This window comes from Phasianus colchicus, chromosome 4 (assembly GCF_987193195.1).
Source record: "Phasianus colchicus chromosome 4, bPhaCol1.hap1.1, whole genome shotgun sequence".
NCBI lineage: Eukaryota > Metazoa > Chordata > Aves > Galliformes > Phasianidae > Phasianus > Phasianus colchicus.
In genome coordinates this window covers 2,203,685-2,231,678 of record NC_143439.1, presented here as the reverse complement: position 1 = coordinate 2,231,678, position 27,994 = coordinate 2,203,685, and the positions used below count along the sequence as shown (strand labels likewise).

Here is a 27,994-nt window from a genome sequence, read left to right as displayed (position 1 = left end):
ATGGCCATGTAGTTTTGGAAAAGGCCAGCTCTCACTATACTCTCATATGCCAGGCACCATTCCTGATGCCCTTCTGGCATCCTTATGGCTTGAGCGCTCCTTTCACAAGGTGATGTAGGCTCTGCCCCCTGCAGATGTTACAGGTTTTAGTTACTTTAATGCCGATGTAGCCAGTGGTGTTGTAAGTAGGTCACACTGCAGTGGAAATGCTAAGTCACAGCCTGAAGCAGTGGTTGAGCACCTGGTGGGAAGGAAGGGCCAAACCAGGGCAGCTCAGGTGCATGCAGTGCACCTGAGTGACTGGAAGGGGTGGAGGATGCTCTAAATTCTCCTTTTTCTGTTGCCTTGGCACTTTTGGCCTACTAGGGTTCTAATGGTAGGGCACTTGCAGCTACCACTATCATAGCTACCACTATCATTTGTTTTTCTTCCTTCTCCTCTTAAGCTGAAGAACAAATAGCTTGAGGCCATTATTGTTATGAAAAGCACCTGTATTAAAAAAATCAGAGAAAGATGATATTTGTAAAATAACTGACTTCTTGACTGCTGCTTTTACCTTAAGATTTTTAACCTAATAATCACCAGCTGCCTTGCTTTTTAATACCATTTTCTATTTGAAATAATTTTTATTAGTTTAGCAATTCCCATTATTGGACAGCACACTGGCTGCTGGTGACAAATAGCCTTAGTTGTTCCCATCCTAACAAAAAAAAAAAAAAAGGGGTTGGGAGATCTAGGCTACCACAACCCACTTGCTGCCCAGCATTGGCTTAACCTGTCATCAATGCCACAAGGCTGTAATAATGTTTTTTAAAAGCAAACAGATGAAAAAAGATTAAAGATCAGCCTTTCATGTGCAGGGCAAATTTTTTAAATGAAGTGAGCTTAGTATGAAGGAACATGGACACAACTTTGTTCTATTAAAGTCAGTGACCTCTACTTCCACAGGGCCTTTTAATTGCTCCAGCAAGCTTAAAGCAGGATGCTTCTATTACGGTTATGCAGCAGTCCTGCAAAATATGCACAACTATCTTCTCTTTTTGTCACAATTACAAAAGACTATTAGTCTCTGCTGAGACTTTTATAAATATGGAAAATACACTCATGTTTTTAACACTAATTATGGAGACTTTTAATGATGTACTCTAAACTTCAAAAATGCTGAATGACAGCAACCAAGTGCTACTGCATTCAGCTGCTTTTCTTACAACTTTGCACTGATCTGGAAAACAAAGACCAAACAAAGACTTGTGGCTGAAGGCTGTGTTTGGCTCACATCTTCCCAGTACTAGTTCCACTGATGTGTTTGGTCACGCTTGTGTACAGTCAAACTTACAAGAAATACTTAAAATAACTGTGAAGGTACTTGTTCACATTAGTAATGATGGGAATTGCTGACTGGTTTGGTGGTTTTTTTTGGCACCATAATCCTTCAAAATATGGGGGCAAGTTACAATCCAAACAGCCCTAGGCTTTCTGCAGTACTGGCTAGCCTTCACCCCCACCAGCTACAGACAATGCCCAAATGAATATGCAACTTCACTTCAGTTTGTGACAGAGCTCCCTTAATTAGCCAATAGTACCATGTATACCCAAACTTCTATTAGAAGGAGAGAGAACACCGTTTTATCAAGATTTTCTTGCACCTGCAAGAAGTCTACTGTATTTTCAAGGTATCTTTAAAGATGCCTATTTGAAAACCTTGCAATAAAAACATGGAACTCAGACCTAGAGCAGACAAAAACAAAGCTCACTGCAACAGTCTGCAAACTGCAATACTCAGGCTGAATGGCACAAGGATTTGGAAATTAGTTCTCCCATCCCTATCAGCATAATGCTGAGTTATTCTACCCAAACACTGTTGTTTTGTTTTGTTTTTCTTTTGTCTTGGTCTCAGGGGATTTAAATATGAGATAAAGCAAGCCTCCTCTTTCTTCCTCTCACATGAGCTTCATAGGAAACAGTAAACCACTGAATTCAACTTCATGTTCAGCAAAGCACTTCAAACTGGAGCCTCTGCCCAAAGTTTACTGCTACAAAAAGCAAAGTGAATGCTACACAGTCAGTTTGCAAATGTACTACCTGTAAAATTCTAGTATTTAAGTACACACACCAAATGCTAGCAGCATAAATTTAATATCCAAATTCAAGTGAAGAAGTGAAACACAATATTAAACATTAAAATTCACAACGCTTGTAACAACTACGTAGCTATCATTAAATACAAATAACATTTAGGTAGATCAAAAAAGGCAATATATTGATGAAACATCCAACTGTAATATTTGACTGCATTAAGAAAAATTATTCAACTTAAAGCACTCAATTGCATTGTTTTCTATCTACTTTTTTCCCCCCAACCAACTTTTCAAGTACAAAAAAAAACTTACAACCATTACTTGTACAGGTCATGCCATTATACCCTTAGTCTTGATCAGGAGCTGAAAGCATATTCCAAGTTTTAAAAGAGATAGATCCACTTTTAAAACAAAGTAAAAGAAATAAAATAAATGACATCTCTATAGAAGGAAATGTTTGTAGAAAATGTTCTTCCTATAAAATTTCTGCTGTTACAGAAAGAGATCTTTGTGTGGTATTTCATATTACAGCCACTAACAGAAATATCAGGAATTATTTTTGCTTGAAAAGGCAGCATTGGCAGCACTGGCTTTTAAATGTGTACTGAAGATTACTTGCAACACAATCTTAAAAAATACTCTGAATGAAACTCGTAATACAAGGGGGCAGGAGTCATACTAAACTATTTCAACACTAAAAAGAGGCTACTGTTGTATAAACTATTACAGGTAATGAAATCTTTTAAACAATTACCTTTAAAACAAACTTAATCTAAGTAAAACAATTTAACATTGAATTGCACTAATCTTCAAAATGGAAAGTTTAAAACATATCCTTTTGAAAAATCCTTCAGCAGGTAACGTGTAATCTGAATTTCCAGTAATCACGCATCAGTGTGGTATTCTTCCTTTCATGGCAAGATTCAAAGTAACAACTACCAAATTTTTCCACTGCTCAACTTCAGGGCAATTCAAGCTGAATTAGGTGTACAGCTGTCTGCAGAAAAAGAAAAAAGTGGGGGAGGGAGGAGAAGAAAAACAGACAATTTCAGCAAGCATACTGCATTACCTATTCAAAGGTGGACTTAAGATAAGCATGTAACAAAAGCATTTGGTGCCTTATTCCACTGCTGCATTCTTCTCTTTCCTCTGCCCCCCAACACCAACTGAAATCCTTAAGTAAGGTTTTTCAGTCAGCAGTTTAAGCAACATCAGATAGGACCTCACAGAAAACAGAATTATAAATTGAGAACTTAACCTCAGTTTTTCCCTTTCATTATATAAGTTTCTACAAAGCTTACTCCTGAAATAAAGTTCTTTGGTCCTGAAGACTTTCTCAGACTCTATCTTTAACAAACAAGCTTTAAAACAATGACTCTTTGCTTCACCTTCCCTGAAAGCAAAGTATTAATGAAGACTATTTTAATATGTATGTTAGATCCTTGTTTTAATACAGTTTGTTACATCTAACTGTCAGAGCAGCAGCCTCTCATATTAAACCTTTTGACTGAGCTGTACATTTGCTACTAAGTACCAAGTTCTGCCAGACCTGCTTCATAAACTGTCTTCAACTCAAACAACAGACCAGAAAAGGGCACTAAACCCACTTCTAGTTTGAAGTGATCGACTCAATTCAGTCAGCTTATTTTACATATACACATAGTCTAACCTTGTTTCATCTTTCCTTTTCTTCAAGTTCTCCTACCTACCACAGGCTCAGATTTAAAAGTTTGCATTCCCCGACTGCAAGCAGCAGGAACAGAAAAATACTGATCTTCAGGACAAATCCTGGGTGAGTAAGATTAGAAGCTTCCAGCAGCAAAGTTAACATTAAGCACTGATTTAGCACTCCTTTATAAGCTTTTAAAACCAGTCCCATGACACTAAAACAGTAATCTCCATTTTAAAAATGAAAGAGGCCTCAGCAGTGACAGATATCCACACGTTACTGAAATTCATTACTTAAATTTCTGCAAATCAGGGAAGGAACGCAGCATTTCTTCCTGGCTGCCCCAGGAAGTAGTCTAACTATCACTACAATAACAACTCCAGTTCTTAATTTAAATCTAAACCTGGAAGCTGGAACTGTAAGTGATTCCAGGTATATAAAACATAATTCCTTTTTTGCCTGTATACATAATTACAATTGACACTATTCAGGTGGGTCTATTTTAAAATAATGTAATATCTATATACCCATAAAATAATACCTATGCAATTTCTGAGGAAAATTTCTGGTAAAAGCTTGTGAATAGCACCAAGGTGCCATGCAATTTCAAGAGACCAATTTGAAATGAGATTCAAAAACAATGGAAGCTGTTATCAACATTTCTTCTACAGAGCACTCAATTTTCTTGCTATTCTGTTCCCTTGCTCCTCTCTGCACTGCTACAACAGTGAGCTGTCTCCTTCTGGAACTTCAGCACATCGCCACGCTCCACTTCTTCACTTCTCTCAACTGAACACCTACACTCATCATTTCCTCATATTTCAACGAGCCTGATTATTTTATTTTATTTTACTTTCTTCCTCTGTTCATCTTTCAGTGAAATTCAAAGTCTGTGTTTTACTCGAGCTATTTTCAAAATATCCAGGTGACACCAAGTGGAAGGTTGTTGTACTGCTGTCTCTTCAGAACTACTGCATATGGCAACAAGCAAGTATAGTTACTTAAAAACACAAATATCTTTTTGTGTTTTTAAGTAATATCTTTGCACTAGGTACAGGAGATCACTCATCATGTAATAAGTGGGAGACTATCCAGATTTTAGGTATCCTGCCACAAAATATGTGCATGGCCAGCACAGAATGTGAAACTGCCACTGTTCTTTACACAAGCTAAGCTCTCGTCCCTATTTCCAGTTTGAAAATCTTTTTGCATTTGGGGTTACACAGGTTATAAAAGGTACAACTCTAATTTTCATAGCTAGAGAAAGAAAGAAACAGGCACTAACGTTCACAAAACCTGGCATAGGTTTTATAAAAACTTACAAATAAAATTTTGCTGTTTTGCTATTAAAAATATATAATTCTCTTCACGTTGACCATCTAGAGTTATCAGCCTCTTGGAGGTGACCAATTCATGCGAACTGAACAGACTGCTGCTGAAGTGAAGTGAATGCATTAGGCTTTGGGTTTCAGAGATTCCTTCTCTTCTAAGACCTTTTGGGCGTGCAAAATCAAAGACAATGAGAAACAAGATTCTACACACTAAGAAAAGGACTGCTTACATTTCATAGTCAAGTCTAAATTAAGTCTGCTACAAACTGCATTTAAAACAAAGAAACAAACAAAAAAATACCATAAAGAAAATAAATTTTCTTTCAACACGAAGAAAATTCCAGAATAATTGCTAAGTAATAGTATTAGGAAGAAAAGAGTATCAACACCATTTTAACAGTTTGCTATCCAGCAATAGCTTTTCCAACCCACTAAATGAGAGCAGGAGAGAAGAGGGAAAAAAAAATGAGAGTGAGCAGGGGAGAGAAAAGGAATATAGCAGGTATGGCTCTTTAACAACCTTCAAATTTATTTACCTAAGGTATTAAATTCCGATTTCTTTTAGAATGAAGTTTGATCAAATGAAGCCTCCAACCACTAGTACCCTAGAAATCAGTTCTGTGTTTTGGATGCTTCAGTATTACAGAATTGAACAATACTGAGCAGGAACTAGATGTCAAATGTAACATTTTACATTATTCACTTTTACAGAGCAGCAGCAATAATGTACTGTCAGAACTTTAGCGACTGCTTTCCCAGTTATGAAAAGCTTTTATCACAAGAATTTATAATATCAAAAATCTCTTTTTCTAGTAAGCATATTGGCTTTAAGATCCTAAATAAATGTAAACGAAGATTTCCAAAAATACATGCAGAGAACAATTTTAAATAAACTTTCCTAGTTTCAGTTCTTAAGAACTATTCAAAAGCACTTATGCTTACCTAGATGTAGAAGTGCCATTTGTGCTGCCAATTCCCTCGCATCTTCTAATGTTGTACAGAGTTTGTGTGACATGAAGCAACTCTGCGAACCATCTGCAATACTCGGAATAAGTACCTTGCACACCAAATGTATTTTCCCATCCTGACTTGTGGTTGAATACAAGTAGTATTCTGGTGGTAGCCAGTTATTTTTGTAGCAAAAATAATCCAGACGCATCACAGCAGAACTGAAGTAACTGGATTTTAGAGAATACATGCTAATTGGAATAAGCTTTACTCCTGGAAGAAATGGGTATGGGTACCATTCGAGTTCAGGAGAGCTTGGACTGTGCTGACCATTAAGGCTGAGAGAAAGACTTGCAGGTTTCCCTACGGACTTCTGATGACTGTCTTCTCTGCTAGGAATTTCCATGAGATTTTCAGAACAGGGGCTTACATGACCATTAAGATGTTGCTTCCAGGTACTGTCTTTGTTAACTGGCTTTGCCAGCGTTACTTCAATGCTAGCTCCATCAATGCACTTTCCATTCATTACAGACATGGCAGCAACTGCATCCTCTCGGTTGTAGAAATGAACAAACGCATAGTCTCTCAACTTCTTTACACGTTCAACTACTCGTGGCTTGAACTTGTTGAATTCAGCTTTAATTGTGTCCTCTGTAGTAGAAATCATTAAGTTCCTTACATACAATACTTTAACTCTCCGCATTGTTTCTGCATCAACTTCTTTCTCTGGGCATGCCCAATCAACTTGAACTGCACGACCCCACAGCTGGAATGTTCCTACAGCAATGAAGGACAACATCAGTAAAAAAGATAAAAATAAAAATCATTCTTATACACTAGCTTTAGAAAAAGCAAACAAATATGATGTGTAACATGTGAAAGTTGTCTGCGTGTACTTAAGCAAAATGTGTAAGAGACCTGAAATAATTAACAAAGTAATTGGCAAAAATACAACCTTACAACCCTTTGTGTAGAGAGAGTCACACTGTCCAGTTTCCTTTTCAACTTCACTTTTACCTATTCCCCTCCTCTTTCAATACTATTAATCCCTTCTACTTTCCATTCCACAAGTAAGCCCCTTCCAACACACGATACTCTTAAAATGGTTTTCTACAAACCTAAGAGAGGGCTCACACCCCTTCACCTCTACTCCCCAAAAACACTCCTCCAAAAATTTCCTTAAAAATAGGTTTACCTGGGAGTAGCCTCCTTCTAGCCATTGCAGCTGCTCTGTGTGACTCGTATTCTACAAAAGCAAATCCACGATTTTTAGTTCTGTCTGTGGCATCTGGACAAACAATGACATCCACTACTCCTTCTGTAATTCTTTTCATTTCTTTTAGTATTTCTTCTTTCTTCTTTTCTCTTGGAATTGCTCCAATAAATAGTCTGCAGTTGTCCAAGCTTATGCAGACACCAATAAATCTCCCTGGACGAATTTCATAATTATTAAGAATCTTGATGGCTAGCTGGGCATCCTCTTTAGTAGTGTACATCACAAAAGCAAAGCCTCGATTCTCACCACTGAATTCCATCATCAGCCTGAGCTCGTAGATCTTTCCAGCTCTCTCGAAAAGAGGGACCAATTCATCTTCATAAATGTTACGAGGGATCTTACCCACAAAAACTTCACATCCACGAGGTGGTGGAGGACCTTCCCAACCTTAAAATAAGTAGTCCAGCAAAAAAAAATCTTAGGACAAGCGGCACAAGCAGACGCACCTTCACACAACATACTTTGGCTGTCAGTTGTTGGTTTTTAACTGCTGTATTTGTATCTTTTTAGATTTCAAATGCTTAAATACAAATTGTGCTAACAGGATAATTTTTTTCTTTAACATTCATCTGCTTCTTTCCCTTGAATTCGTATGACAAGCCACTGAAACCAGCATTATTTAAAACATAACAGCATTTTAAATAGCAACAGACACGAATTGATTGCAAGAATCTGCATTTAAATCATTTTTTACTTCTCAAAATCATCTGTTACATATTAATACATCTAATATAATTGCTAGAGAAAGAACTTGCTGTATTTTCTACTTGTAACATTTCGGAGTTACAAACATTTACCTGCACTTCTTGCCCATATTTTAGGAAGTTTTAGTCAGAGTCCCCAGTGCCTGTATTTCTTTCCCCCCAATGCCATTCAAAAGGTCTGTACATTTTGGTTCCACCTTCTCCATTCATCCACTGTAAAAAGACATCCTAAGAAGGTACGATATGGGACAATCATTTTTTTCCAGTGGCCAAAAACCGTGAACATTTTTCCTCTTAAAAAGAGATCAGATTTCACAGGTTGGAGCCAGATACTACAGGAAAAAAAGTAATAGTACAAAGTTCCACAGAACAGATCCATGCTTCTGGCCCTTCTGGTCCATAAGGATATGCCTAAACATATGTATATATAGTCTTTATTTCATATCTCTGCCACATGCACTGATAGATATGTTCAACAATGCTATCCTAAACTAGAAATAAAGCCCAAATTCAGCATGAAAGATTATAACTATTTTAATAAGTTGAGGGTAGAAGTAGATAACCCCACCTTCCAGAGTTCCCAAAATCAAACATAAAAAAAGTCATCAGGTTCAATAGAGAAATAGTGGACCAGAAAGTACATTTCTGACATACACAGAAATATAGTATAGCTATCCTTACACAAAACATACTTCAATTTTATTACCTCAAAAAAATGCTTACCTGGTGGAGGCCCACCAAATTTTCTTTGCCCATTTTCTTGAATCATGTTGTATCCAGTCTTGTCTAGGAGGGCCAGTAAGGCAGAAGCCTTCTGATTACCACCTCTCATTTTGTCAGGTTCACTTGTTGCAGCCGAATTCTCTTCATTCATATCTGCAATAACTTTAATAGAACATTATGGATATTTCAACTCAGATACTTAAAAGCTGCTATTTACATACAGAAGCCACCAGGGCACAGAAACACATACTATAGTTGGCTATTTCCTGTGACTTCAATGAGCAGCATAAAGCTGCAATCCTATGGGCAACTGGTATCATCTATGTACTTGATTTCAAAGCATAGTAGTGAACTTTAACCAACAATTATATGTTCCAGAATAAAGTTTTAATTTTATACAAGTCACATCATAGCTATTTTATAAATATAAAATTGTCTCTTCAAGCACGGTAATTTTACTTCATAAAACTTGTCTGTTGTACAGAGACCTAAATGCCATCTGCAGTGACAAAATCCACCCCCTTATCACTATAATTTACAGAAGCACCAGCTTCTGAATACTCCTGAAATGCATTATGTCCACCGCTAATTAATTCAAAGAATTCAAAGAATTTAGTGACAAAAACAATTTACATGAAATCAATATTTAATAAAACTTGGTGGAACTGCCTGTCAAAACTAAGGGACTGGGATTATTCCACTTCCAAGTTCCTCATTTTCATGCTTTTATCCACTTTCATGGTGTTGGACTCGATCTCTGGAGGTCCCTTCCAACCTCTACGATTCTGTGACTGTGTGATTCTGTGAAAGCAAGGAGCTTCACCAATTGTTGTTACTACTACATCCACTATTTGATGTCATGTGAAGATTTCCTTTGGTTTCTTCTAGGTCACAGGGAACAAATCAGACCAAGCAGCCTATACAGTAATTTACGAACTTCTCTAGTCGATTTAAAAAAGTAACTTTAAAGTCAGATTCCTTTTCAAGGCCTTTCTCTCCTTGCCCTATGTTTTCTATTCCCCAGATTTTCTGCCTTAAGGTCTGCAAGGCTCACCCAGGCAATCTTCACCACTTCAATCCCTTGCCCAAGCGGTACATCCAAGTGCTACGCTCTTTACTCTCCAAAAGAAACGAAAAACCATGAGATACATCATCTATAACTTTTTTTTTTTTTTTTTTTTAACATCCCTTATATTTTAAACTTGCTTTATCAACAAGAAATTGAAGCTTCACTAAGCAAAACCCTGAGGAATCCCCCACCCCCTGGCAGGAGAAGCAGTCGCAGTCACATCCATTTCCTTCGGCCCGAAGCACAAGCCACTTGCTCCTCTTCAGCCTGTCGCTCTTCTTGCCCCCTCACTGAACCTCTCCTAGCTCGATCACAAGCACACACCGCTACCTACACAGCCTACTTCACACCCGGCTGTGACCTCCCAGCGCTGCGTGGAGCAAGCATTACCACAAACGAAGGCACACGCTGCACACACGCATCGTTATCCCCCCGTCTTTCGGCCTCCCCACTAAAGCCAGCAACCAGCTGGTAGTCAGAAGTCCTACAGAAGTCCCTGTGAGACCGGTACCGCACCTCACACTAATATTAGCCTTTAGAAAGCGAGAAGAGGTTTTCACGAGACTCCGTGCTATAATTACTTCTTTTTCCTTCTTTCTTTCCTCCCCTCACCCCGCGGCTCGGCGCAGCACGGCGCTGCCCAGCCCGCGGCCTGGCGGAGCTGTGCGGCAGGTGTAACTGACGGGAGGCAGGAGCCAATCAGCGCCAGGCTCACAGCGGGGCCCGGCGTGCGAGCGCTTTTAAAACGGGCGGCAGTTGGCTGAGGGCGGAGTGCGCGAGCTGGAGCTGTGGAAGCGGCGCGCGCTGGGCTGCCCCTCACATCTGTGCCTGTAGCACCGTGCGGTCGCGCGTTTGTCCTTGCTCAGATTTGGACCTAACAACAAAATAATTAACGTAATGAGGACAAGAGGCCCCCTCTCCCTTCCACACGCACCCCCACACCCCTCCCCAGCTCCTGAGTGCCTCTGCTGAGAGCAGATGGGAGACTCACAGCTAAAGTGCACTCATCAAAGACTTCTCCTCATGTATGTCTTCCTTCAGCTTTAAAGGCAAAAGTGTTCTGCATAAGCTAGAGAATCCCAAAAACTACAACTGTGCTCCTGAGCTTTTAGCGGTGTGTTTTTAAAGATGTAGCACCAGAAATCTGTATTTCAGTACAGCGTGTCAGATACTCACTATTTCAGTTTGCTTGGTTGTAATTTTCAAAGAGGAAGCTTTGCTATCTTTTTTAATCAGTAATGGCGTGACACACTAATTAGGTATTTTACATACTTTACAAATGATATGTCTCCAAGTAATAGCGTGAATGGCTAGAATTACTATTACCTTCAAGATTAAGTGCCACCCCTTCTCTTTTCTGGCTATCTGCTGGTTTCTTGTTGTTCTTTACTACACCTAACTCAGCTGTGAAATCTCTAATAGCAACGAGTTAGGAGTACGTTACAGTAAATAAAGTTTTGGGTGTTTGACTGCAGCTCAGTGTCCTTGTTACCTTGGAGCCTGCTCACTTTCTAGTAGAAAACCCCACGTGCTCAGTTGCTACTGCTTGTGGAGAGTGCTGAAGGCATGCAGACAATGGCTTCTAAGCAAAAAACCTCTCACTCATTTTCTCAGTGTTTCACCTATGTGACATCTTCCTGGGCAGATTACTGTTGGCTCTTGAACAGCTACCCAGCTGGAAATTTTAACTCATTCCAGTAATTACCATCAGCAGCTTTCGAGGAAACACACAACTTTGCTGTCAGGTTTTTCTCTTTATGACGTGACAGAAATAAAATACCCAAAAGGCCTGCTTTCTTATTTCTTGTTAAACATCAAAGTCGGGCATAGGAACTAAAGATTCACTAGATTTTCTTGCTGACCTCTACCCCTATTTAAAAGAAATTAAGATCCTTTCCTTCTTTGTTCCACAGGTGCTAATTGGGGAGTACAGCTCTCATTATCCTGTTCCCCACAGGTGTTTGCTGTTTATTTCTCTCTGACAATCTAATTCTTTGATATAATTTTTTTACTAAGAACAACTCTTTCTAACCTGTATTTGTCTCAGATTTTGCTACGGCTTATCAGATGTAATAAAGTTTGAGCTGAATGTTTTCATGTGCTTTTTGCTGTTGTTTTTTTTTTCCCCGATAACAAGGCAACATTTACAGGGAATACAATATTCATCAGTGTATCTCATAACCTCAGGTCTTCCAAACAGAGATTGCACACATGAAAGCATCTCATGACTAAAACAAAGCCATTTATCAAATCCAGACTGCACTCTCTGAAACACTGCTTTGCTTGCATTGGAAGTAGAAGAATCCTCACCAAACAAACCCCTCAGTCAATTATCTAGAAGTTAGTTAATTTTAATTATTTATACAACATGCAGTTGTGTTAAGTGAGTTGGAATAGTTGGAGAGGACAGACTTCTCTATTTCTCCTCCACACAGGCACTTAGTGCAGCAGATTCTACCTTGTGTTTATGTCTTCCCCCTTCTCTCGCATAGTGCTGGATTGCATTGTGCATTCAGAGACGCAGCTCATATATCATTTGGAAAGCTGTGATAGAAGAAGGCTGATTAACATGCTAATACCCATTTCTAGCAGTGACAGCTGTTCCCAACAAAGTGTTATTTCTCTCAGTTATAACAACGCTTTTCCTCCATAGAGAAATGGCACTCATCTAAATTAATGTCAAGTTTTGATTCACTTTTTTTTTTTTTTTTAAATGAAGACGTAGTAAAGCATAGCAAAAAAGGACCAGGTTCGGAAGAACGTTATTTATGAGAGTATACATTGCTTTACTGCTTTGTTGAATTGGTACCTTACTACATACCTTTTTAACTTGTGAACCTGATAAATACAAGTCCTCTGTTGGGTTATCTTACAAGAGTTGTAAGTATTTGGCATAAATTTTAGTTAGAAAAATTCTCACAGTTGCAAACAATATGCTGTCTACTCTAAAGCTTTATCAAATTCCACTTAGTGTCAAGGAGACACTGTGTTAGTTTCCTCATGAATGTCTTTTTGAAACTGTCACAAGTGTGATGGATGAGGAATGAAGGCAGTCCTGCCAAGTTTGTGCTGTTTATTTCTTTGGCTAAATTTGAAAATGTGAAAGAGGCCTTTTTCTTACATATTTTATAGCACTGCATCAGACAGTTGCTTTTCTTTTCCTCATAGGTTATTTTTGGTAGCTGTAATACTGAAGTCCATTATGTTTTTTAACTTGTTTCATTGGAACGCTAGCAAGTCCCAGCATATATTCCTGGAGTGGACTACTGCTGCAGTCGTTATGGCTTAACAGAGGTATATGCCTTTTTTTGTCAAAGTAAATTTTACTGTGGCCTGGAACAGGAAGAGGGCATGTAGTATTTCTGCACTCTGACAGGTTTGATATGTAGATAGTGGAACTACTTTAAAAGGAAACAGACATCCTTTGAAGTTTAGACAAAGGTCTCCATAGAAAACATAGAGATAATATGATTGTAAATCTAATTATAGAAAGCTGCCTAGAAGGAATTTCAATCAGTTGGTCCATTTTCTTTCCAGTTCCATTTGATCAAATAGCCACAATGCCTGCTTAGTAGGATCCTCCTAATAAGGCATCCTTGTGCCTGAAGAGCCTGCTATCTTGAAAGGTACCATTTGCACTTGCTCAGCTTTCTGCCTCAGAAATTGCTGGAAGAAAAGATACATTGGGGGTTTTACAGTATTCCTTATTATTGAGTACTTTTTATCAAAATTTTTTTTTAAATGAAAACTGATCGTGAAGCATGTTCTGCTTCCCAGACAAACATAACAAAGTCTTACTGAAGTTAGTTGAACTAAATCAATTTTAAGCCAATATTGCTGAGTGCAGTGATGTGAAATGTGTATTACAAAATGTATCAAATCCCATCATTTGTTCTGGGTTCTCCCCCCCCCCACAACCTCCAGAACTTTCTGCCCCTCTGTGCAACAACAGCATACCTTTAAGAATATCACAGAAATAGGCTGATTTTGATAACGCGAGGCACCCACATAGGGAAGGAGCGGCACGGCATTGTGGCAAAAAGCAACACTGTTGAGGGTTGGTGGACAAAGAGGTGAATATCGGAAACGAAAGGCAATTAGGGAAGAACCACTGGGGATGGAGATTGATTTCCTGTAGTATTGAAGCCTTCTGTTTCTATACAGTTGCACAGTTCTTTGTCATCTCTTTTTAGGCTAAGATTTTAAGCAAATTCTGAGATGGCAGCATATCCTCTGCATATCCATAACAGCAGCAATTAAAGAAGCTTGGCTGTTTTAGCACTTACAAACCACTGCCCTAACAGGCTTGAGACCAACTTTTTCTTTCTACAACATGAAGCACAAGAAGCACAGAGCAGGCCTCCTTTTGTTACACCGTTGGTCTCCCAGTCCTCACCAGAGGACCTGGAAAGATCAGAGATGGTTCCTCTCTGTCACTACTCAGTTTTTAATTTAATTGCATATGTGGACAGAAAATATTGGAATTTATAGTGGTTTTCTGTGCAAGTTTATAACATGGTTTCAGCATTGGAACAAAGCACACATCAAGTGGTAAAATCTTCGACCGTTTCTGATCTGACCTAGCTACTAACTGGAGGTTTACTTGGAAGGCAGAGGATTTTTATATCACGTTACCTTTTGAATATTTATTCACTCTGGAAATAAATCATATTGAATGCAGCAGGGAAAGCAAGGTTCAGTTTTTACTTTTTAAGTGTTTTCACTGTATTTTAAAAAGTGGAAAGGCTGTCAACAGTTTCCTTCAGCCATTTATTCTTGGCTTAAAATCCCAGTTTATTCCGAGGATCCTAAAAGGCATTGATTTATCAAGCTCATATCCTTTTAATTCATAATCCAACTGCTGTGAGCTGCTAACAAGCTTTTAAGTCAGGAAGCTCAGGAAACTCAGGACCATCAATGCCAATTACAGCTAAACAACTTATAATTTTCTTTATATTTTCCCAGAGGCTTTAAGGATATGGTGCTACATTTAGAGACGTAATTAAAACTGAAATAACGTAACATGCATTTTTAGTGCTTCTTTCATTGATATATATGTATATTATCATATTTTCATATATTGTATGCACATAGAATGCTATGACTTATTTTATAATAAACAATTTTTTTTTTTTTAAATGCCTACCTAGATTGGAAGCTTTTTCCTGCATATTCACTAGATGGGAGTTCTTGATCTTAAAACAAACCCAGCTGCTCTTAGGTGGAGGCATGCAGCTCCTCTTTCCCAGCATCATCCAGTTCTGGACTGGTACAGGATTTCTTGCTGCTTGCATCCATGGCAGACACTAGGAAGAAGCTAGGATACAACCTAGCAAGGATGGAATACTCCAGCACAACACTGTGGGACTAAGAGGTGTAATACATAATAAGTTTTTGAAGACAGCCATGGTACAGGGATAGTGGCACCAAATGAACCATTTTGAGAAGAATTCCAGTGCAGACTTGTGGAAAGTAGTAAATTGCAGTTCCACACCAGGAACATCTGATTATTTTAAGACCAAGTGGAGCAAAGCTATGTGAAATGACTCTTCATTGTTCCCTAATGCAATCACCAGGCAGCCAATTTAAAATAAAGTGCCACTTTGTATAACACCTCACTTTGCTGCAGAAGCTTTCAAAAGCCAGACAGATTTAAAAAAAAAAGAGCAAGAGAAATTCATGTAGGGTAAATTCATTGGTGAACATTTTACTCAGTATCATGGATGCAAGCCTCAAAACAGGAAGATGATGAATTGTTACGTATGGAAATTTTGGAGACTATCGCTGGACTCTGCCTGTGCTCTAAACACTCACTGCTTATTGGCAGAGAATGATTCAGGGCTAAAGTGACCTTTGGATACTGCCAAGTTCATTCCTGTGTTCCCATACTTTAAAAAAAAAAAATTGCCCCTTGACTATAAGCTCAAGACTCTCAAAGGCAGTTAAGTTGTTAACAGTGTCTGGTTGTAAAGGACACACTTGCTGCAGTTCTGGAGGGAGAGTCCAAGTTTCCTAAAAAATATTGGGAGTAGCCAAGTTCACAAAAAAAAAGACCTTCAGAAGCCAGCTGAAAGATGCATTGCCTGAACTAATAAAAAGCAAGGAAAAAACACAAATGGCTGCACAGAAGTGACTATCCATAAGCAACTGTCTGAATCGAATTGCAAAATGACAAAAATCTTAATTCAGTGCAAGCTCCTTAGTGGTCAGGATGTTCATTCATTAACACCATAATTATGTTTATGAGGCACAAGATATTGGGGAGATCAGGGAATGGAAGGGAACAATTCCAGTTTAGTCTTGCTCCCCACAAGGTCAGTAATAAAGCTCCTAATGAATTTAGCTGGAGGAGACAATTGAACAAAGAAGCCTGGAGCACTATGTGCCTGATGGTACAGCAGGTGAGTTACTGAGAATCTCTCCTACCAGGATAATTTTCAATATGCAGCACAAGTGAAACTTCTTAATAATTTTTTGTTAGGATCAGATGTTCTTTGTATGAACAGATGCCTCACACTCATTCAGCATTCTCTTCCTGCTCAACTACACAATGAGCTCTAAACTGGTATCACAGATCCAGTATCTTTCCCCTAAGAACAGACTGTTGCTGCAAGCACAGATTTGTTTTTAATTGCAGAATTGAATAGTCTGTGAAAGAGATCTTAACACCTAAACTGAAAATGCAAACTATAAAATTACCAAAGGAAAGTAATTTCTCTAACTAGTTTGCATAGTTATTTTCAGCTTGCTTGTATTAAAAAAAATAAAAATAAAAAAAAAACCTCTTTACAAGTAATGAAAATCTCATTATAATTTTGAAACACATTTCATGACTATGTATCAGATCTATTGCCTGGGTAACATTCAGTGCCTTAATAATATGAGTTACTGGAATTGCTCAGACACCCCTGAAATAGAAATGCTCCATTCCTCACTGGAATTTCAGTTTGTTGGCCAAGGAGAATTACTGCTTTCTCCAGGAAAGTTTTTGAAGGACATTCCCAGGCTAACCCTGGTCTGTCAAATGATCAAATCATACAAATATCGATTTAGAACGACAATGGAAAAGCTCTTACAGCGTGACTGAAGCAGTCTGCTTGTTGTCTGAAGTTTGGAGCATTACCTAAAGGAAAATACAAAGTCACCTTTTCCATACAATTATCAGTGCTAAATAGCTGACAAAGAGATGTTACTTTGCCTCTGATTCTCCAGGTCACATCTTAATCTATCAGACATTCAGATTTCCAGAAGAGCTGAGTTTTGTGCATGTCCCAAGCTCTGTAAAAGACCAAAGAATGGAACACAGCAATGTGACAGAAGATATCACAGGCTACATCTCCAGAAATAGTTTAGGTATTGCAGCCTTACTCATTTTAACAGCACAGGACCAACAATTAGAAGATGTTACAAAAAGAATGCTCACTCATCTCCAAAGATCTAGACTCACAGAAGGACACCACAAAAGAAGGATCTCTTACTGGAGATCCTTCCTCAATGGCAGCCAGCCCTTAAATGAGGTCTTCCAGTCACACAGCTGAACTGCCTTCACCTGTGCTCCCAGGGCTGACCCAGTCCTTTCCCAGGTGATCAATCAGTGGTTCAGGCTGTGACTCAGTAGTTCCCATACACTCCACCCCTTCACAGTATGAACATTAAATGACTGAGCCAGCTGGAGAGCGAGCCTTCCCTAATACAGGGATCCAACACACCCTAACACTTATACAGCTGCCCATTGCAATGCAGGTTGACACAATGTAAGACAGTTGATGATGGGTTTGTGGTTGGGGTTCATGTTCTCTCACGGGCCAGAGCTTGATGGTGTTTCTGGAGGCATGCAGTTGTTTGCTGCAGGTCCATCCTATGTTCCATCAGTCCCACACAGGCCATCACCGGGTGTTGTGCTTGATGTCACAGCGACGCTGGAACACTTCCATGGCATTTCATCCTTCTGGTGATCCTTGAGACTCAAAGACTCATGGAGAGTAGTACAGATGTTTCAGAAGGGAAGATCTGCCCTCCAGGGCAAAATACAGGCTGTATTCCTGTCTGGGTCAACACTTCAACTTACACTGAGGCATGTCCCAGCCACCTGTACCACACCTTTTGGCCAGATATCTGTGGCTGCATAACTGTATCAGGCACCAGTACATCAGGACCAATTGGGTCCTGATCTCCACAGGGACATGATGAAGGTCCCCTTAGCAATGAAGACCCGAGCATTGACCACAATATCAGTAGGCCATATACCAATTACTAGAAGGACTACTGAATCCTCCACCTCCATTAGTCTCCCCCAAGGTGCAAGTATGCCACACCACTTTGGTCCTACTTGCACCTTCCAGGTTCAGGCTGTGACTCAGCAGTTCCCATACACTACCTTCCAGTCTGGGGTGATTTTCAGCCCTGAGTGATGCATTTTGGCCTCTCTTACAAAATGTGGGAGGAGTTATGTACCTCAGGAAGGACTCCTTTGAAACTAAGCTAAGCAGCAACCTGGTGAAAGTAACCCATGAATAAAATGAGGCTCCGGGGGGAACTGAAACTGTCTGGGGCACATCTGCATGAATCAAAGCCTCAGCTTCTGCTTCAGGCAAGTGGGTATGAACACAAAACAGGATCAAGAGATGGTATTTACTCATGTCCCACAAGCTGCAGGGACATGATAGCACAATGCTGGACCAAACAGCCTTCTTCCACTTGGCTAGATGCAGTTCTGTTTTCCATAGCTATACTGTTTCAGGTTCTGCAGGCTACCAAGTTGTCACTGGATCCGGGTTACTTAGTCTGTGCATTACCCCACTATTTAGACAGAAACTGTGAATGAGTGTGGTTGAAACCAGGGGCCTCCTTCCCCCTGAAGATATGCTTGGAGCTAAGTACAATCTCGTACAAAAACAGAGATAGCAAAAGTTACTGTGGTTGAATCTAATTCCTGTCTTTCAGGCAGGGATACAGGAGACCTCTCATTATCTTCACACCTGCATTTCTTCACTTGAGAGCAGAAGTAATTAATAACTTTATTCCTACCATGTGACACTGGCAGACCCACCCTTCTCTGTGCTTCTATGCAATGCTAAATGGAAACGTGCAGGTACAAGATTGCAGGGAACATAGGTGCAAGTCTGAGTCAGGCCTAAGACTATGCAGAGCATTAGGAAGCTCGACAAGTTTAGCAGAGCATAACCCTTAATTTGCTCGTAATTCTTAATTATATGAAGCAGTGTATCTTAGCCTCACAGAAAACTCTGGTTTCACAGGGAATTAAGTTGCCTTCTGCTAAGGAACTGTGCATCTCATTTATCTGCTATGTTCTATGCAAGAAACACACAATCTTATGCAAGTTAACCAAGTCTTGCAGTATGTAAGAAGACAGGAAGACATTTATTCTCCCAGTTATAGACACAGGAAAGATTCTTGTGGTAAAAAAAAAAAAGCTAAAGGAGAATTAGAAGAAGAAACTAAAGGCAATAGTTAGGTACAGCAGGTGTCTGAATACAAAAAGAATGCTACACCACAGTGGCCAACATTTGTTCTTACCTGAAGGCGTCTTCCTTCTTTCTACCTGAAAGTTTCCTGAATAGCTGCAATTGTTGAAGTCAGGAAGATCCCAATCTTAGTCTTTCTAATTCCTGATTAAGCCTTGGGATGTGCTTCCCACTCAGCCTCACTAGCACACAGCCTCACTAGCATCCACGGACCACCAGAAGCAACAGCTTTCTCAGCAGCGCTGAAATACGCACGGCCCCAGCACAACCTGATCCAGCTCACCGTGGATTGAGGGAGCCATTTCCTCCTTCAAACTTGGAGCCAGAGGTGCTGCTCAACTTGATAAAAACAATTCAATCTTCAACTGTCCCAGTTATGAGGTAAAAGTAGAAAAGGGTGAAGGTTGGCCACCTGTCAGCCATATCCAGAGTCCGGTGAGTCTGCTGGAGGCAGTCTGAGAAGGTGCTAGGAAGAGGCCCCCCAGCTCTCCAGAAAAGCTATAGCTATCACATTTTGGCAAACCTTATAAACGTTATCGCTGTTTCCACTCTAGCACAGCTCAGTCAGGAAGGAACTTAAGAGTCTGTGTAACAAATGGGCAAAGACACCTATACCTTAAAACTTTGGCTGGGCTAAATCAATGAAAGAAAGTCACAGAATACATTTGCCTATGGGATACAAAAAAAAAAAAAAATAATAACAATAGTAAAGCTACGAGGCACCTCACAAAAAGTTTCCCACCTTGTGAGACAGAAGCTAAACATAAATCAGTTTTGCCACAGAGAACTGCTGTATTCCAATCAGTGTAACTATGATCTAAGTATCATAAAGTGTATCTTAAGTATCGTAAACTCCACGCTTTCCCACAGTCTCTGTGTTCTCAGGATCATACCCAAAGTGCTCCTGTGATTTCAGAAGTGAAGCTATTGCACAGTATAAAACAGAGAACTGAGTTTTAGGAAAATTTTCCAAAACCAGCCCTCAACTACTTTATATTCCTACATAGAGGACATGTTCTGTTTTATAAGCACAGTATCCTGAAAGATTTCCGTAAGGTTTACAGGAAAGAGCAATACACTACAGTAAAGGGCCTCCATCAAGCAAGCTGTAGCATTTTCATTTCAGACCAGTCAGCCATTCAGGACAATTAAGTGCTTACAGGGATCGAGCTATTATTTCAAAGCCAGGAGTCAATGGCTCCGAGAGTCACCTGAGAACTTTTTTCATTTCAAGGGAAAAAGGTGATGCTAACTAATGAGTGTCTAAGGTAGTTCTGTATCAGTGGCATGTGACTATTTAATATGAGAACATGCAGTAAGAAACACTGCACCATATCACTCGTAGAGATCACAGTACTAATGTTTCTTGTAGCTGCAGCTTGCTTTCTAAAACCTGTCTGGATGACGTCACGTCACGCACAAGTTTAATTCCCTCTTCCCCATCTCCTCAGACTTTAACAAGTAATGCTGATTTTGTTTTCATTAAAAGCCTCAGTGATATATGTAGCATTCGCCTTCGGCACAGGAGGACCCAAAGGTGAAATCAAGCAACAGATGACTACTCACCCACAAAATGAGTAATCAGTTATGTTCCAAGTTAAAATAAATACAGACAGAAAACTCAGTGTTCTAATGCCTTCACTTAGGAACCTTTTTCCTTGCTTTAAACACGGGTTTTATAAAAACATCTTGAGCCTCGTGAATGCTCATTTAATTTTTGTTTTCTTTGGAAAGGCCAAAGTGAAACATCTCTCCTTTTCACTTGATGTCCTCACTACGTGCGTTTCCCAGCGGCGCAGGGCAGTGGTTACACTCCTCCATTACACATTCACGTTTAACCACACAGTTTCCCAGAACAGCCCCACCACTAAAATGACCTGCAGCTCTAAATTTACGCTCCTTGTCACCACCACTTAACAGTCATCAGTGAACAATGTCACTTCTAAACGCACTAACTTCCCAACAGATGAACTGCTCCACAGTATTCAGTGTTTTTCTTTTATAGCTAGCTCCTTCATTTCAGCAGCATCGTGGCTGAGCTCAAGGCTGAAATGCAAGGCTTAACCTAGGGCAAGTGCTTATTTTTACTCAAGTCATTACAGAAAAAAGTTTACATTGACATTTAACAAAATATTTGAGTGCATAACCACCACCTGCTGAGCTGAACAGAGGAATTCATGCCTGATAGTTTTATTTTTCCCATAGTGAATGACTTATCTGACTTGTGCCTGACTTTCACAAAACCTCTGTGTCTCTGCTAGAACCACCATCAGTAGGAAAAACTCCTCACCACACAGCTGGATTTCTCTTCCTTCACCTACTCTATTATTTGTCTCTGATGTAAGGATACAGCCACACAGTCTGCACTATTCCATAGTATTCTGTAAGATTCTTAAAACTTTACAATTTGAAGGGAAAATCTCTATACTAATATTAGATATCTGCAAGAAGCTGGTTTCATTTCTTCCATACAGATGCCTATCAGAATCCCAGAGCACTGCTGTGAGTTCATCTGGGTGCTTCCTGGTCAACACCATCAGCAAGGCAGAGCATTGGCCCTTTGATACAGAATCTAGAGCAGGGACGTTTCTCCACCTTCCAGCAATCCTGCTTATGATTTGGTTACTGGTCATGACCCCACTGTTTATTGTATAAACGAATCATAAGGATTACTGGAATTCTTATAAATCCCAAGTAAATAAAGGGTGAAAGAAAAGCCCACCTGTAATCAAACACTATGTAAGTGCATGTTAATGGCCCGTTCAATGCCCTAATGGGACACATCAGAGAAATGCTATGACATTATACTCCATATCAAGAGGCCAGTAGACATTTTCAAATGAATAAATTCTATTTATATAGTTACAATAGTGACTGGTGACTACAGATCATTACCTTATGCACAGCAAATAATTAAAAAAAAAACCTCATTGGAATTTATGTAAATATTACTAACACATACTCTATGAAAAAGCAATTCACGTTAATTAAAAAAACACCTTAACTTGAAAAGTTTACCAAACACAGTTATGTGGAGCATCTCAGTCTTTGAAAGCAGAACAGAAGCTGTTTGCAAGGACCCAACAGTAATTGATATGCAACTTCTTTGGAGCTGAGCTGCAGATGGGAAGCGTACTGAAAGCTATGCTAAATCCCTGCTCAGTTGATGACAGCAGCAATAGAGCTGTTGTTACTTAGAGTGTTGTTGTTTCTGAGACTGGAATTTCACTCGAGCCTTTGCATTCTTTGTCAGTTATAGTGAAGCAGCCAGAAGAAAGATGATTAGAGAGCGGCCAATTAGGCTCACAGTTCAAGAATCCAATGTTCAAACAGCCTTGAGGTTTAGGGAGGGAGGAAGGGGTTTACAATGTAGCTAAACTAAGTCTTAATCAAAAAATGAGAAAAAATGGCACCTTCCAGTAGCAGAGCTGATCAGGATACTGAACACCACTCAGAAAGGAGCAAGTCTGAGGTTGCATCCTTGGTAAAGACATTGTTGTGTTTGCCTTTGACTAGAAAGGGAGGCAAGCATACTGTGTGGACGTGTAAGTGCATGTAGAGCAAGGCATTCCAGAAGCTGAACAATATCTCTGCATACATTAAGACACAGCTGAAGAGAAAAAGCAAAAAAAAAGCAAAAAAAAAAAAAAAAAAAAAAAAGAGTATCTTCTAGCACTGAAATCATTGGCAAGATAACATGATTTCAAATTCAGCTTTACAGTCTTGATAAGCAGAAAGGATGCAACATTGGAGATTGAACATTTTTAGCTGGTTTGCCACTGAATACTTACTTGCAAGAGATGAGTACAGAAAGACATCTTCCTTCACAGAGGCTACAGGAACCACACCAATGAACCCTGATACTTTACAGCACCCACATAGCTCTAATTACTGTGGGAAAGAAAGAACTAAATAAATGTGCATTCATTTTCCTCCCCCTCCATGCTATGTGCCCTAAAGACTAGAAACCCACAGCATCTGCATGTCACAAGCTTTCAGAAAGCAAACTGTTTGCCTCCTGTACTGCCTAGAAGCTCTCCGCAGCCATTTACATTAGCCATACCCTCCACTACCAGCAGCAAAGAAAATGCTGATGAATCACAGGTTTTCTGTACCACCAACCCAATGAGAAAATTGCTAAGTATACATTTTTTGCTGTTTATGCTATTGAGATGAATGAGAGACCTGTGACCATTTCCCAGGAGGGAACTCAATGCCAATCTGGCCAGATGTGCTACTGCAGCACAGCACCCAGGCAAGGTCCCTCCCCCCCACCCTCCACCCCCCTTTTTTTTTCTTCTTGGCTATCAAAAATAGTCAGCTTACCTAACTGTATCTTCACAAGAGGACATTTCAGGAACGGAGCCAGTAACTCCTGAACGTTAACAAGATCTACCAAAGTAAGAGGTAAGTAATTCTGAATACCCATCACTGTGTGGTACTCCATCGTCTACTTTTATTAACAGCTGTAGCACCCAGGCACGCAGCTAGGAGATAAAAGAACATGAAGGGCACGAGCAGAATCACTTAAGGCAAAAGGCACGCAGCAGAACTGCGTCGCACCCCTACGTTTTCATTATTTTGAAGGTGTGTGAGAATGTATTGAGATTTTCAGGAAATCTATTACTTGGCTTACACAGTAAGCTATACCTTGTGCACTGTGTTCTAGACAGAGTCGCGTTTAAAAGTAGCACACAAGCTTAGGTAACTTTACACAACGCCAGCAAGTAATTTGTGCTCTCATAAATACAGTAGTGTACATCCTATATACAAACAGCTGCAGCGGGCTGTTAGCCAGCCATCCACAGAACGAAGGTAATGAAGATCGTGGGGAGGGCGGTGGAGGGTGCCAGACCCAGGCAGACGATGGACGCTAAACCCACGAGCACCGAAGCAAGAACGCTCCTCTGGTCACGAATTATCATCTTGACAGTCTCACAGAACTGCAAGGAAAGAAGAAAAAAGAAAGAAAAACGCCAGGGTTAAGGAGGAAGGTGCTGAGATGACAGCTGGGATCGCTGCTTTCTCGGGTACAGAGGGGCTGCCGTGCCACAGCGCTCACACGCTGTGTGACAGAACGCGGCCTGCCGCTCCGTCACCGCGGGAGCTTTGGCTAATGCACTGAATGGCAACCGAGCCCCGCTGCCAGCCAGCCTCCTGTCCCGCAGCCCAGCGCCGGAGTAGCTCCGAGCAGCTCTCGGTGGCCTTCGGGAGCCAGGGACTCGCGCCGGGCCGCCCTGCCGCCCCTCCCCAGGGCCGTACCTTGTCAGTCTGGAAGCTGACCGGAGCTCCGTAGCGGCAGTAGGTGACGAAGTGCTCGCAGTTGTTCCACAGGAGGCTGTAGGCCGTGGCGCCCACCAGCTTCTCCGCACGGCGGGCGGCCTCCTCGCTGCCCAGCACCCGGTCCTTGAACAGCCGGTCCATGTGGTTGACCAGGACGCTGCCGCCGTACGCGAAGTCCTCCACCGTGTCCACGCGGATGCTGGCCGTCTTGGTGATGACGCCCAGGATGAGCCGCTTGTTGGTCACCACCCGCTGGATCTGCCGGCGGTCGTCGGTGAAGGCGGGCAGGATGTCGGGCATCAGGTGGGCGACGCGGTTGTCGCCCAGGTAGATGCCGAAGTGGACGAAGAGGGTGCGCGGCACCTCCAGCAGGTCGCCCCGCCTGAAGCAGCTCGTGTCGTAGTAGCCGGAGGCGGCCGGCGGCGGCTCCCCGCCCTCCGCGCCCGCCGGCAGCGCCCGGACGTGCACGAGGAGCAGCAGCTTCTCCAGCAGCAGCGAGGCCGCCTGCGGCACCGCGTTCTTCATGGCCGGCCGGGCCGAGGACGGGACGAAAGCGGGGCGCCGCCGAACGGCCCCGCTTTTCTAGGCGGCCGGCCGGGGCGGGGCGGGCACGCGGGACGGCCCCCGGCTGCGTGCGGGGAGCGCCCGCCCCGCTCCGGCGCGGATGCCGCCCGCCGGGCTCCGTCCGCGGACGGGACCGGCACGGGGAGACTCGTCCCCGCCACGATCCAGCTCGGCCCGAAGGCTCGGAAAGAACGGGAAGAGACGAAGGGGCGTCGCCGCGCGTTTCGTTGCATGCTAAGCCATTATGTAAATGGATAAATCCCGGCAACGAAGCCTATAAAAGAGCGGCTCTGAGCGGCCAACAAAGCCGACCCGTCTAAGGGTTCGGTAGCCGAGCCGCTTCCCGCCCCAGGGCTGCGGGATGATGGATGGGGCCGGCGTTCACGTCCGCGCCGCAGCGCCCTGCCCGCCGCCTTTGTGCGGCCGCTTTCGCCTCCGTGCACGCGAGGCGGTGGGGAGTAGGGCAGGAGCGCTGGGTGTGGGGCTGTTGGAACGGCCGCCCTCGACGCCGGCTTCTGTCTGAAGTCGTAACCTTGCCCATGGCTCTTCCTGCAGGTTGTGCGCACGGTGGCGGTTGCCACACAGCCAAGCACAAGGGAAGCTGTGTAACACTTTGGCACCTCGCCCCAGGCAACCAGATGCGAAACAGCAAGTTGTTTCTCCTACAAAGTCACTTTCGACCCGAGAGCCTGCGGACCGAGCGCAAGCAGCCCAGAAGACCCTCAAGCTGTGGGACTCCTTTGGTTGCTCCAGGAGAAAGAGCTCCCTCTGCTTTCCACTGCGGAACAGCTCTGGTACGAAGGGCAAGGCCCACCATGACACGTACCGAGCCAAGGTTCAAGGGAGGTTCCCGCATACAAGAACTGTTGAAGGGAGGTTCCCGCATACAAGAACTATCAGGCTTATCGCTGACACAAAGCAGTTTTTCCACCACTCCTCGGTGACGCCAACATGTTATGAGAACACTGCCCTCAGCAGAGAGCTTCCTGAGGAACCCGTGGTTGTTGTCAGCTTGTTCCACCTGCAGAGACATCCACAGGAACCTCCTTCAGCCTCCGAGCACAGACTAGAGCTCCAGCACTGCTTGCCAACACGATCAGGCATTTGGGATTTTCTTTGAAGAGTCTCAGCCAAACTTTTACGCAACAAAGGCTCAGCTGTCTCCAGTCAGTGAGAAAGGAGGAAATACCTTGTAGATGCAGCTCATGGTGTGAACCAGTGGATTAGCCACCAGTCACATAATTATTTAAAATCTTTCAAATCCAGTTGTTTCAACACACCCAGAAGGGTCAATGCTTTTGCTCACTCACACCTACTAGTAAATAAAAACATGGGCAAGGAGCTTTATGCACTCTTATCTGGCGCATTTTTAAGGCACTGGAGAAAGGGTACAGGTTAAAAGCACTGATATCATGATAAAGAGCCTCAGCCACTTGGTGATGGCCACAGGGGCTGGTCCAGAGATGGAGCACTGTGACACAGCCAGAGGTTTTCAGAGACTCTCTCCTGGCGCAGAATCATTCATCTCTCCCTCCTGAAAGCATAAACCTTCCATCTTGAGGCTCCCTCCATCCAGCCCCACTGTCTCACGGTTCCCTCTTCCCAGAATGGCCAAACGAGTCCCTGCATGGTCTCTGTTGAAGCAAATGTAATCCTTTAGAGCTACAGTTCAGATCTCTCTCCTACCCAGCACAAGAGAGAGGAAATTCAGCTGAACTCCCTGGCAGAAACAGACATTTCCTAACTAGATCTTTTACTTGGAGACATCCTTTGTTTGCTTTCTTAATATCCACGAGCTTTAATCCCCCAAATCCCCATTTCAAGTAAGTCAAGATCATGAGGAGACTCAAAGTCTTACTGCAGGGAAGGGTTCCAAAGGAATAAGGAGACAGGTGTGACATTATGCAGTGATCATTTCCTCATCCCCTCATACCAAAGCACTGACAAGCTTTGTCTCTCCCTCCCCCTAAAACCACTCGATTTCAGAGTCTGAAACCCCAAAGAAATGAGCACAAAATGCATCACACAGATGGCAGATCTGTGGAACAACTTCACTCCATACACAACTCACATACGTGGTGGCAGCAAGTGAAAACCACCCTGATAATACCACCTTGAAATTGTTGGGAGCTAAGCACTCAATACAACAACAAACTCATCTCTGAAATAAACTCTTCAGATTTTGGAACGGCAAATCTGCAAGCCAGCAAGTACACAGCCAGCCATCGTTTTCAAACTGCCACCATGCAAAACAAAATTTTATGTAATTATTTTTCCCTCTGCTCAAAAGGGGGAAAAAAAAACGAAAATTGTTTCATCAGAGATGGCTAAACTGAAGGCATACTTTGTGCATCAGACTAAGCCTCCAATAACTTCTTTCCCATCTTCCTGGATCACTTTCGTATAATAACTTTTAGAACTTTAATAGATTAAATTGCCTCAAAGCTGGCAAGATTGCTTTGAAATATTAAATATGATGCAGCAAATAAAGTACTTGTTTGGACTATTACCTGCTATGGAATAATTATTTCATAACAGATCCATGATTTGCTTTTGAGAGCTACAAGAGATGCAGTAGTAAAGCTGAAGGAGGTGAATGAATGCAACCTCTGTTTTGTATTGCAGATGAGCCACGGCACAAAAAAATCCCAGGTAAGAGGTGTTAGCCAGCTTCCATTACACTGAAAACCCAGTGCATTACCTTACTTTTAGGATTTGAGTCAGTACTGTTTCCATCCTGCCCTCACACCTAACAGAAGGGAAAAGGCAGGAAAGAAACACAGTTGGAAGTGCAAATTCTTGCCTACATAAGGAACAGCCCTGCTTTAACAAGCAGGCAAAATGTATTTGTTAACTGAAGTTAA

General features: G+C 41.8%; 2 protein-coding genes across 10 annotated transcripts; both read right to left on the bottom strand.

Moving 5' to 3' along the window:
* Window positions 1-2,075: 2,075 nt before the first annotated feature.
* RBM46 (RNA binding motif protein 46) lies at window positions 2,076-10,506 on the bottom strand. Of its 9 annotated transcripts, XM_090138421.1 has the most exons (6): window positions 10,380-10,500; window positions 9,784-9,848; window positions 8,730-8,891; window positions 7,222-7,689; window positions 6,021-6,803; window positions 3,086-5,240 (listed from the first exon to the last, which is right to left on the bottom strand). In XM_090138421.1, exons 3-6 carry the CDS (start codon window positions 8,878-8,880, stop codon window positions 5,056-5,058), a joined length of 1,587 nt encoding a protein of 528 aa, XP_089994547.1. In that variant the 5' UTR covers window positions 8,881-8,891; window positions 9,784-9,848; window positions 10,380-10,500; the 3' UTR covers window positions 3,086-5,055. The 9 variants fall into 9 exon arrangements, with proteins under 9 accessions (XP_031470135.1, XP_089994547.1, XP_031470134.1 ...); XM_031614275.2 differs by lacking the exons at window positions 3,086-5,240; window positions 9,784-9,848 and adding an exon at window positions 2,076-3,075 and having other exon boundaries at window positions 10,315-10,495; XM_031614274.2 differs by lacking the exon at window positions 9,784-9,848 and having other exon boundaries at window positions 10,411-10,506.
* Window positions 10,507-23,609: 13,103 nt separating this feature from the next.
* LRAT (lecithin retinol acyltransferase) lies at window positions 23,610-25,120 on the bottom strand. Its single transcript, XM_031614244.2, has 2 exons — window positions 24,546-25,120; window positions 23,610-24,226 (listed from the first exon to the last, which is right to left on the bottom strand). The coding sequence occupies exons 1-2, from the start codon at window positions 25,089-25,091 to the stop codon at window positions 24,074-24,076; spliced, it is 699 nt and encodes a 232-aa protein (XP_031470104.1). The 5' UTR covers window positions 25,092-25,120; the 3' UTR covers window positions 23,610-24,073.
* Window positions 25,121-27,994: the final 2,874 nt, after the last annotated feature.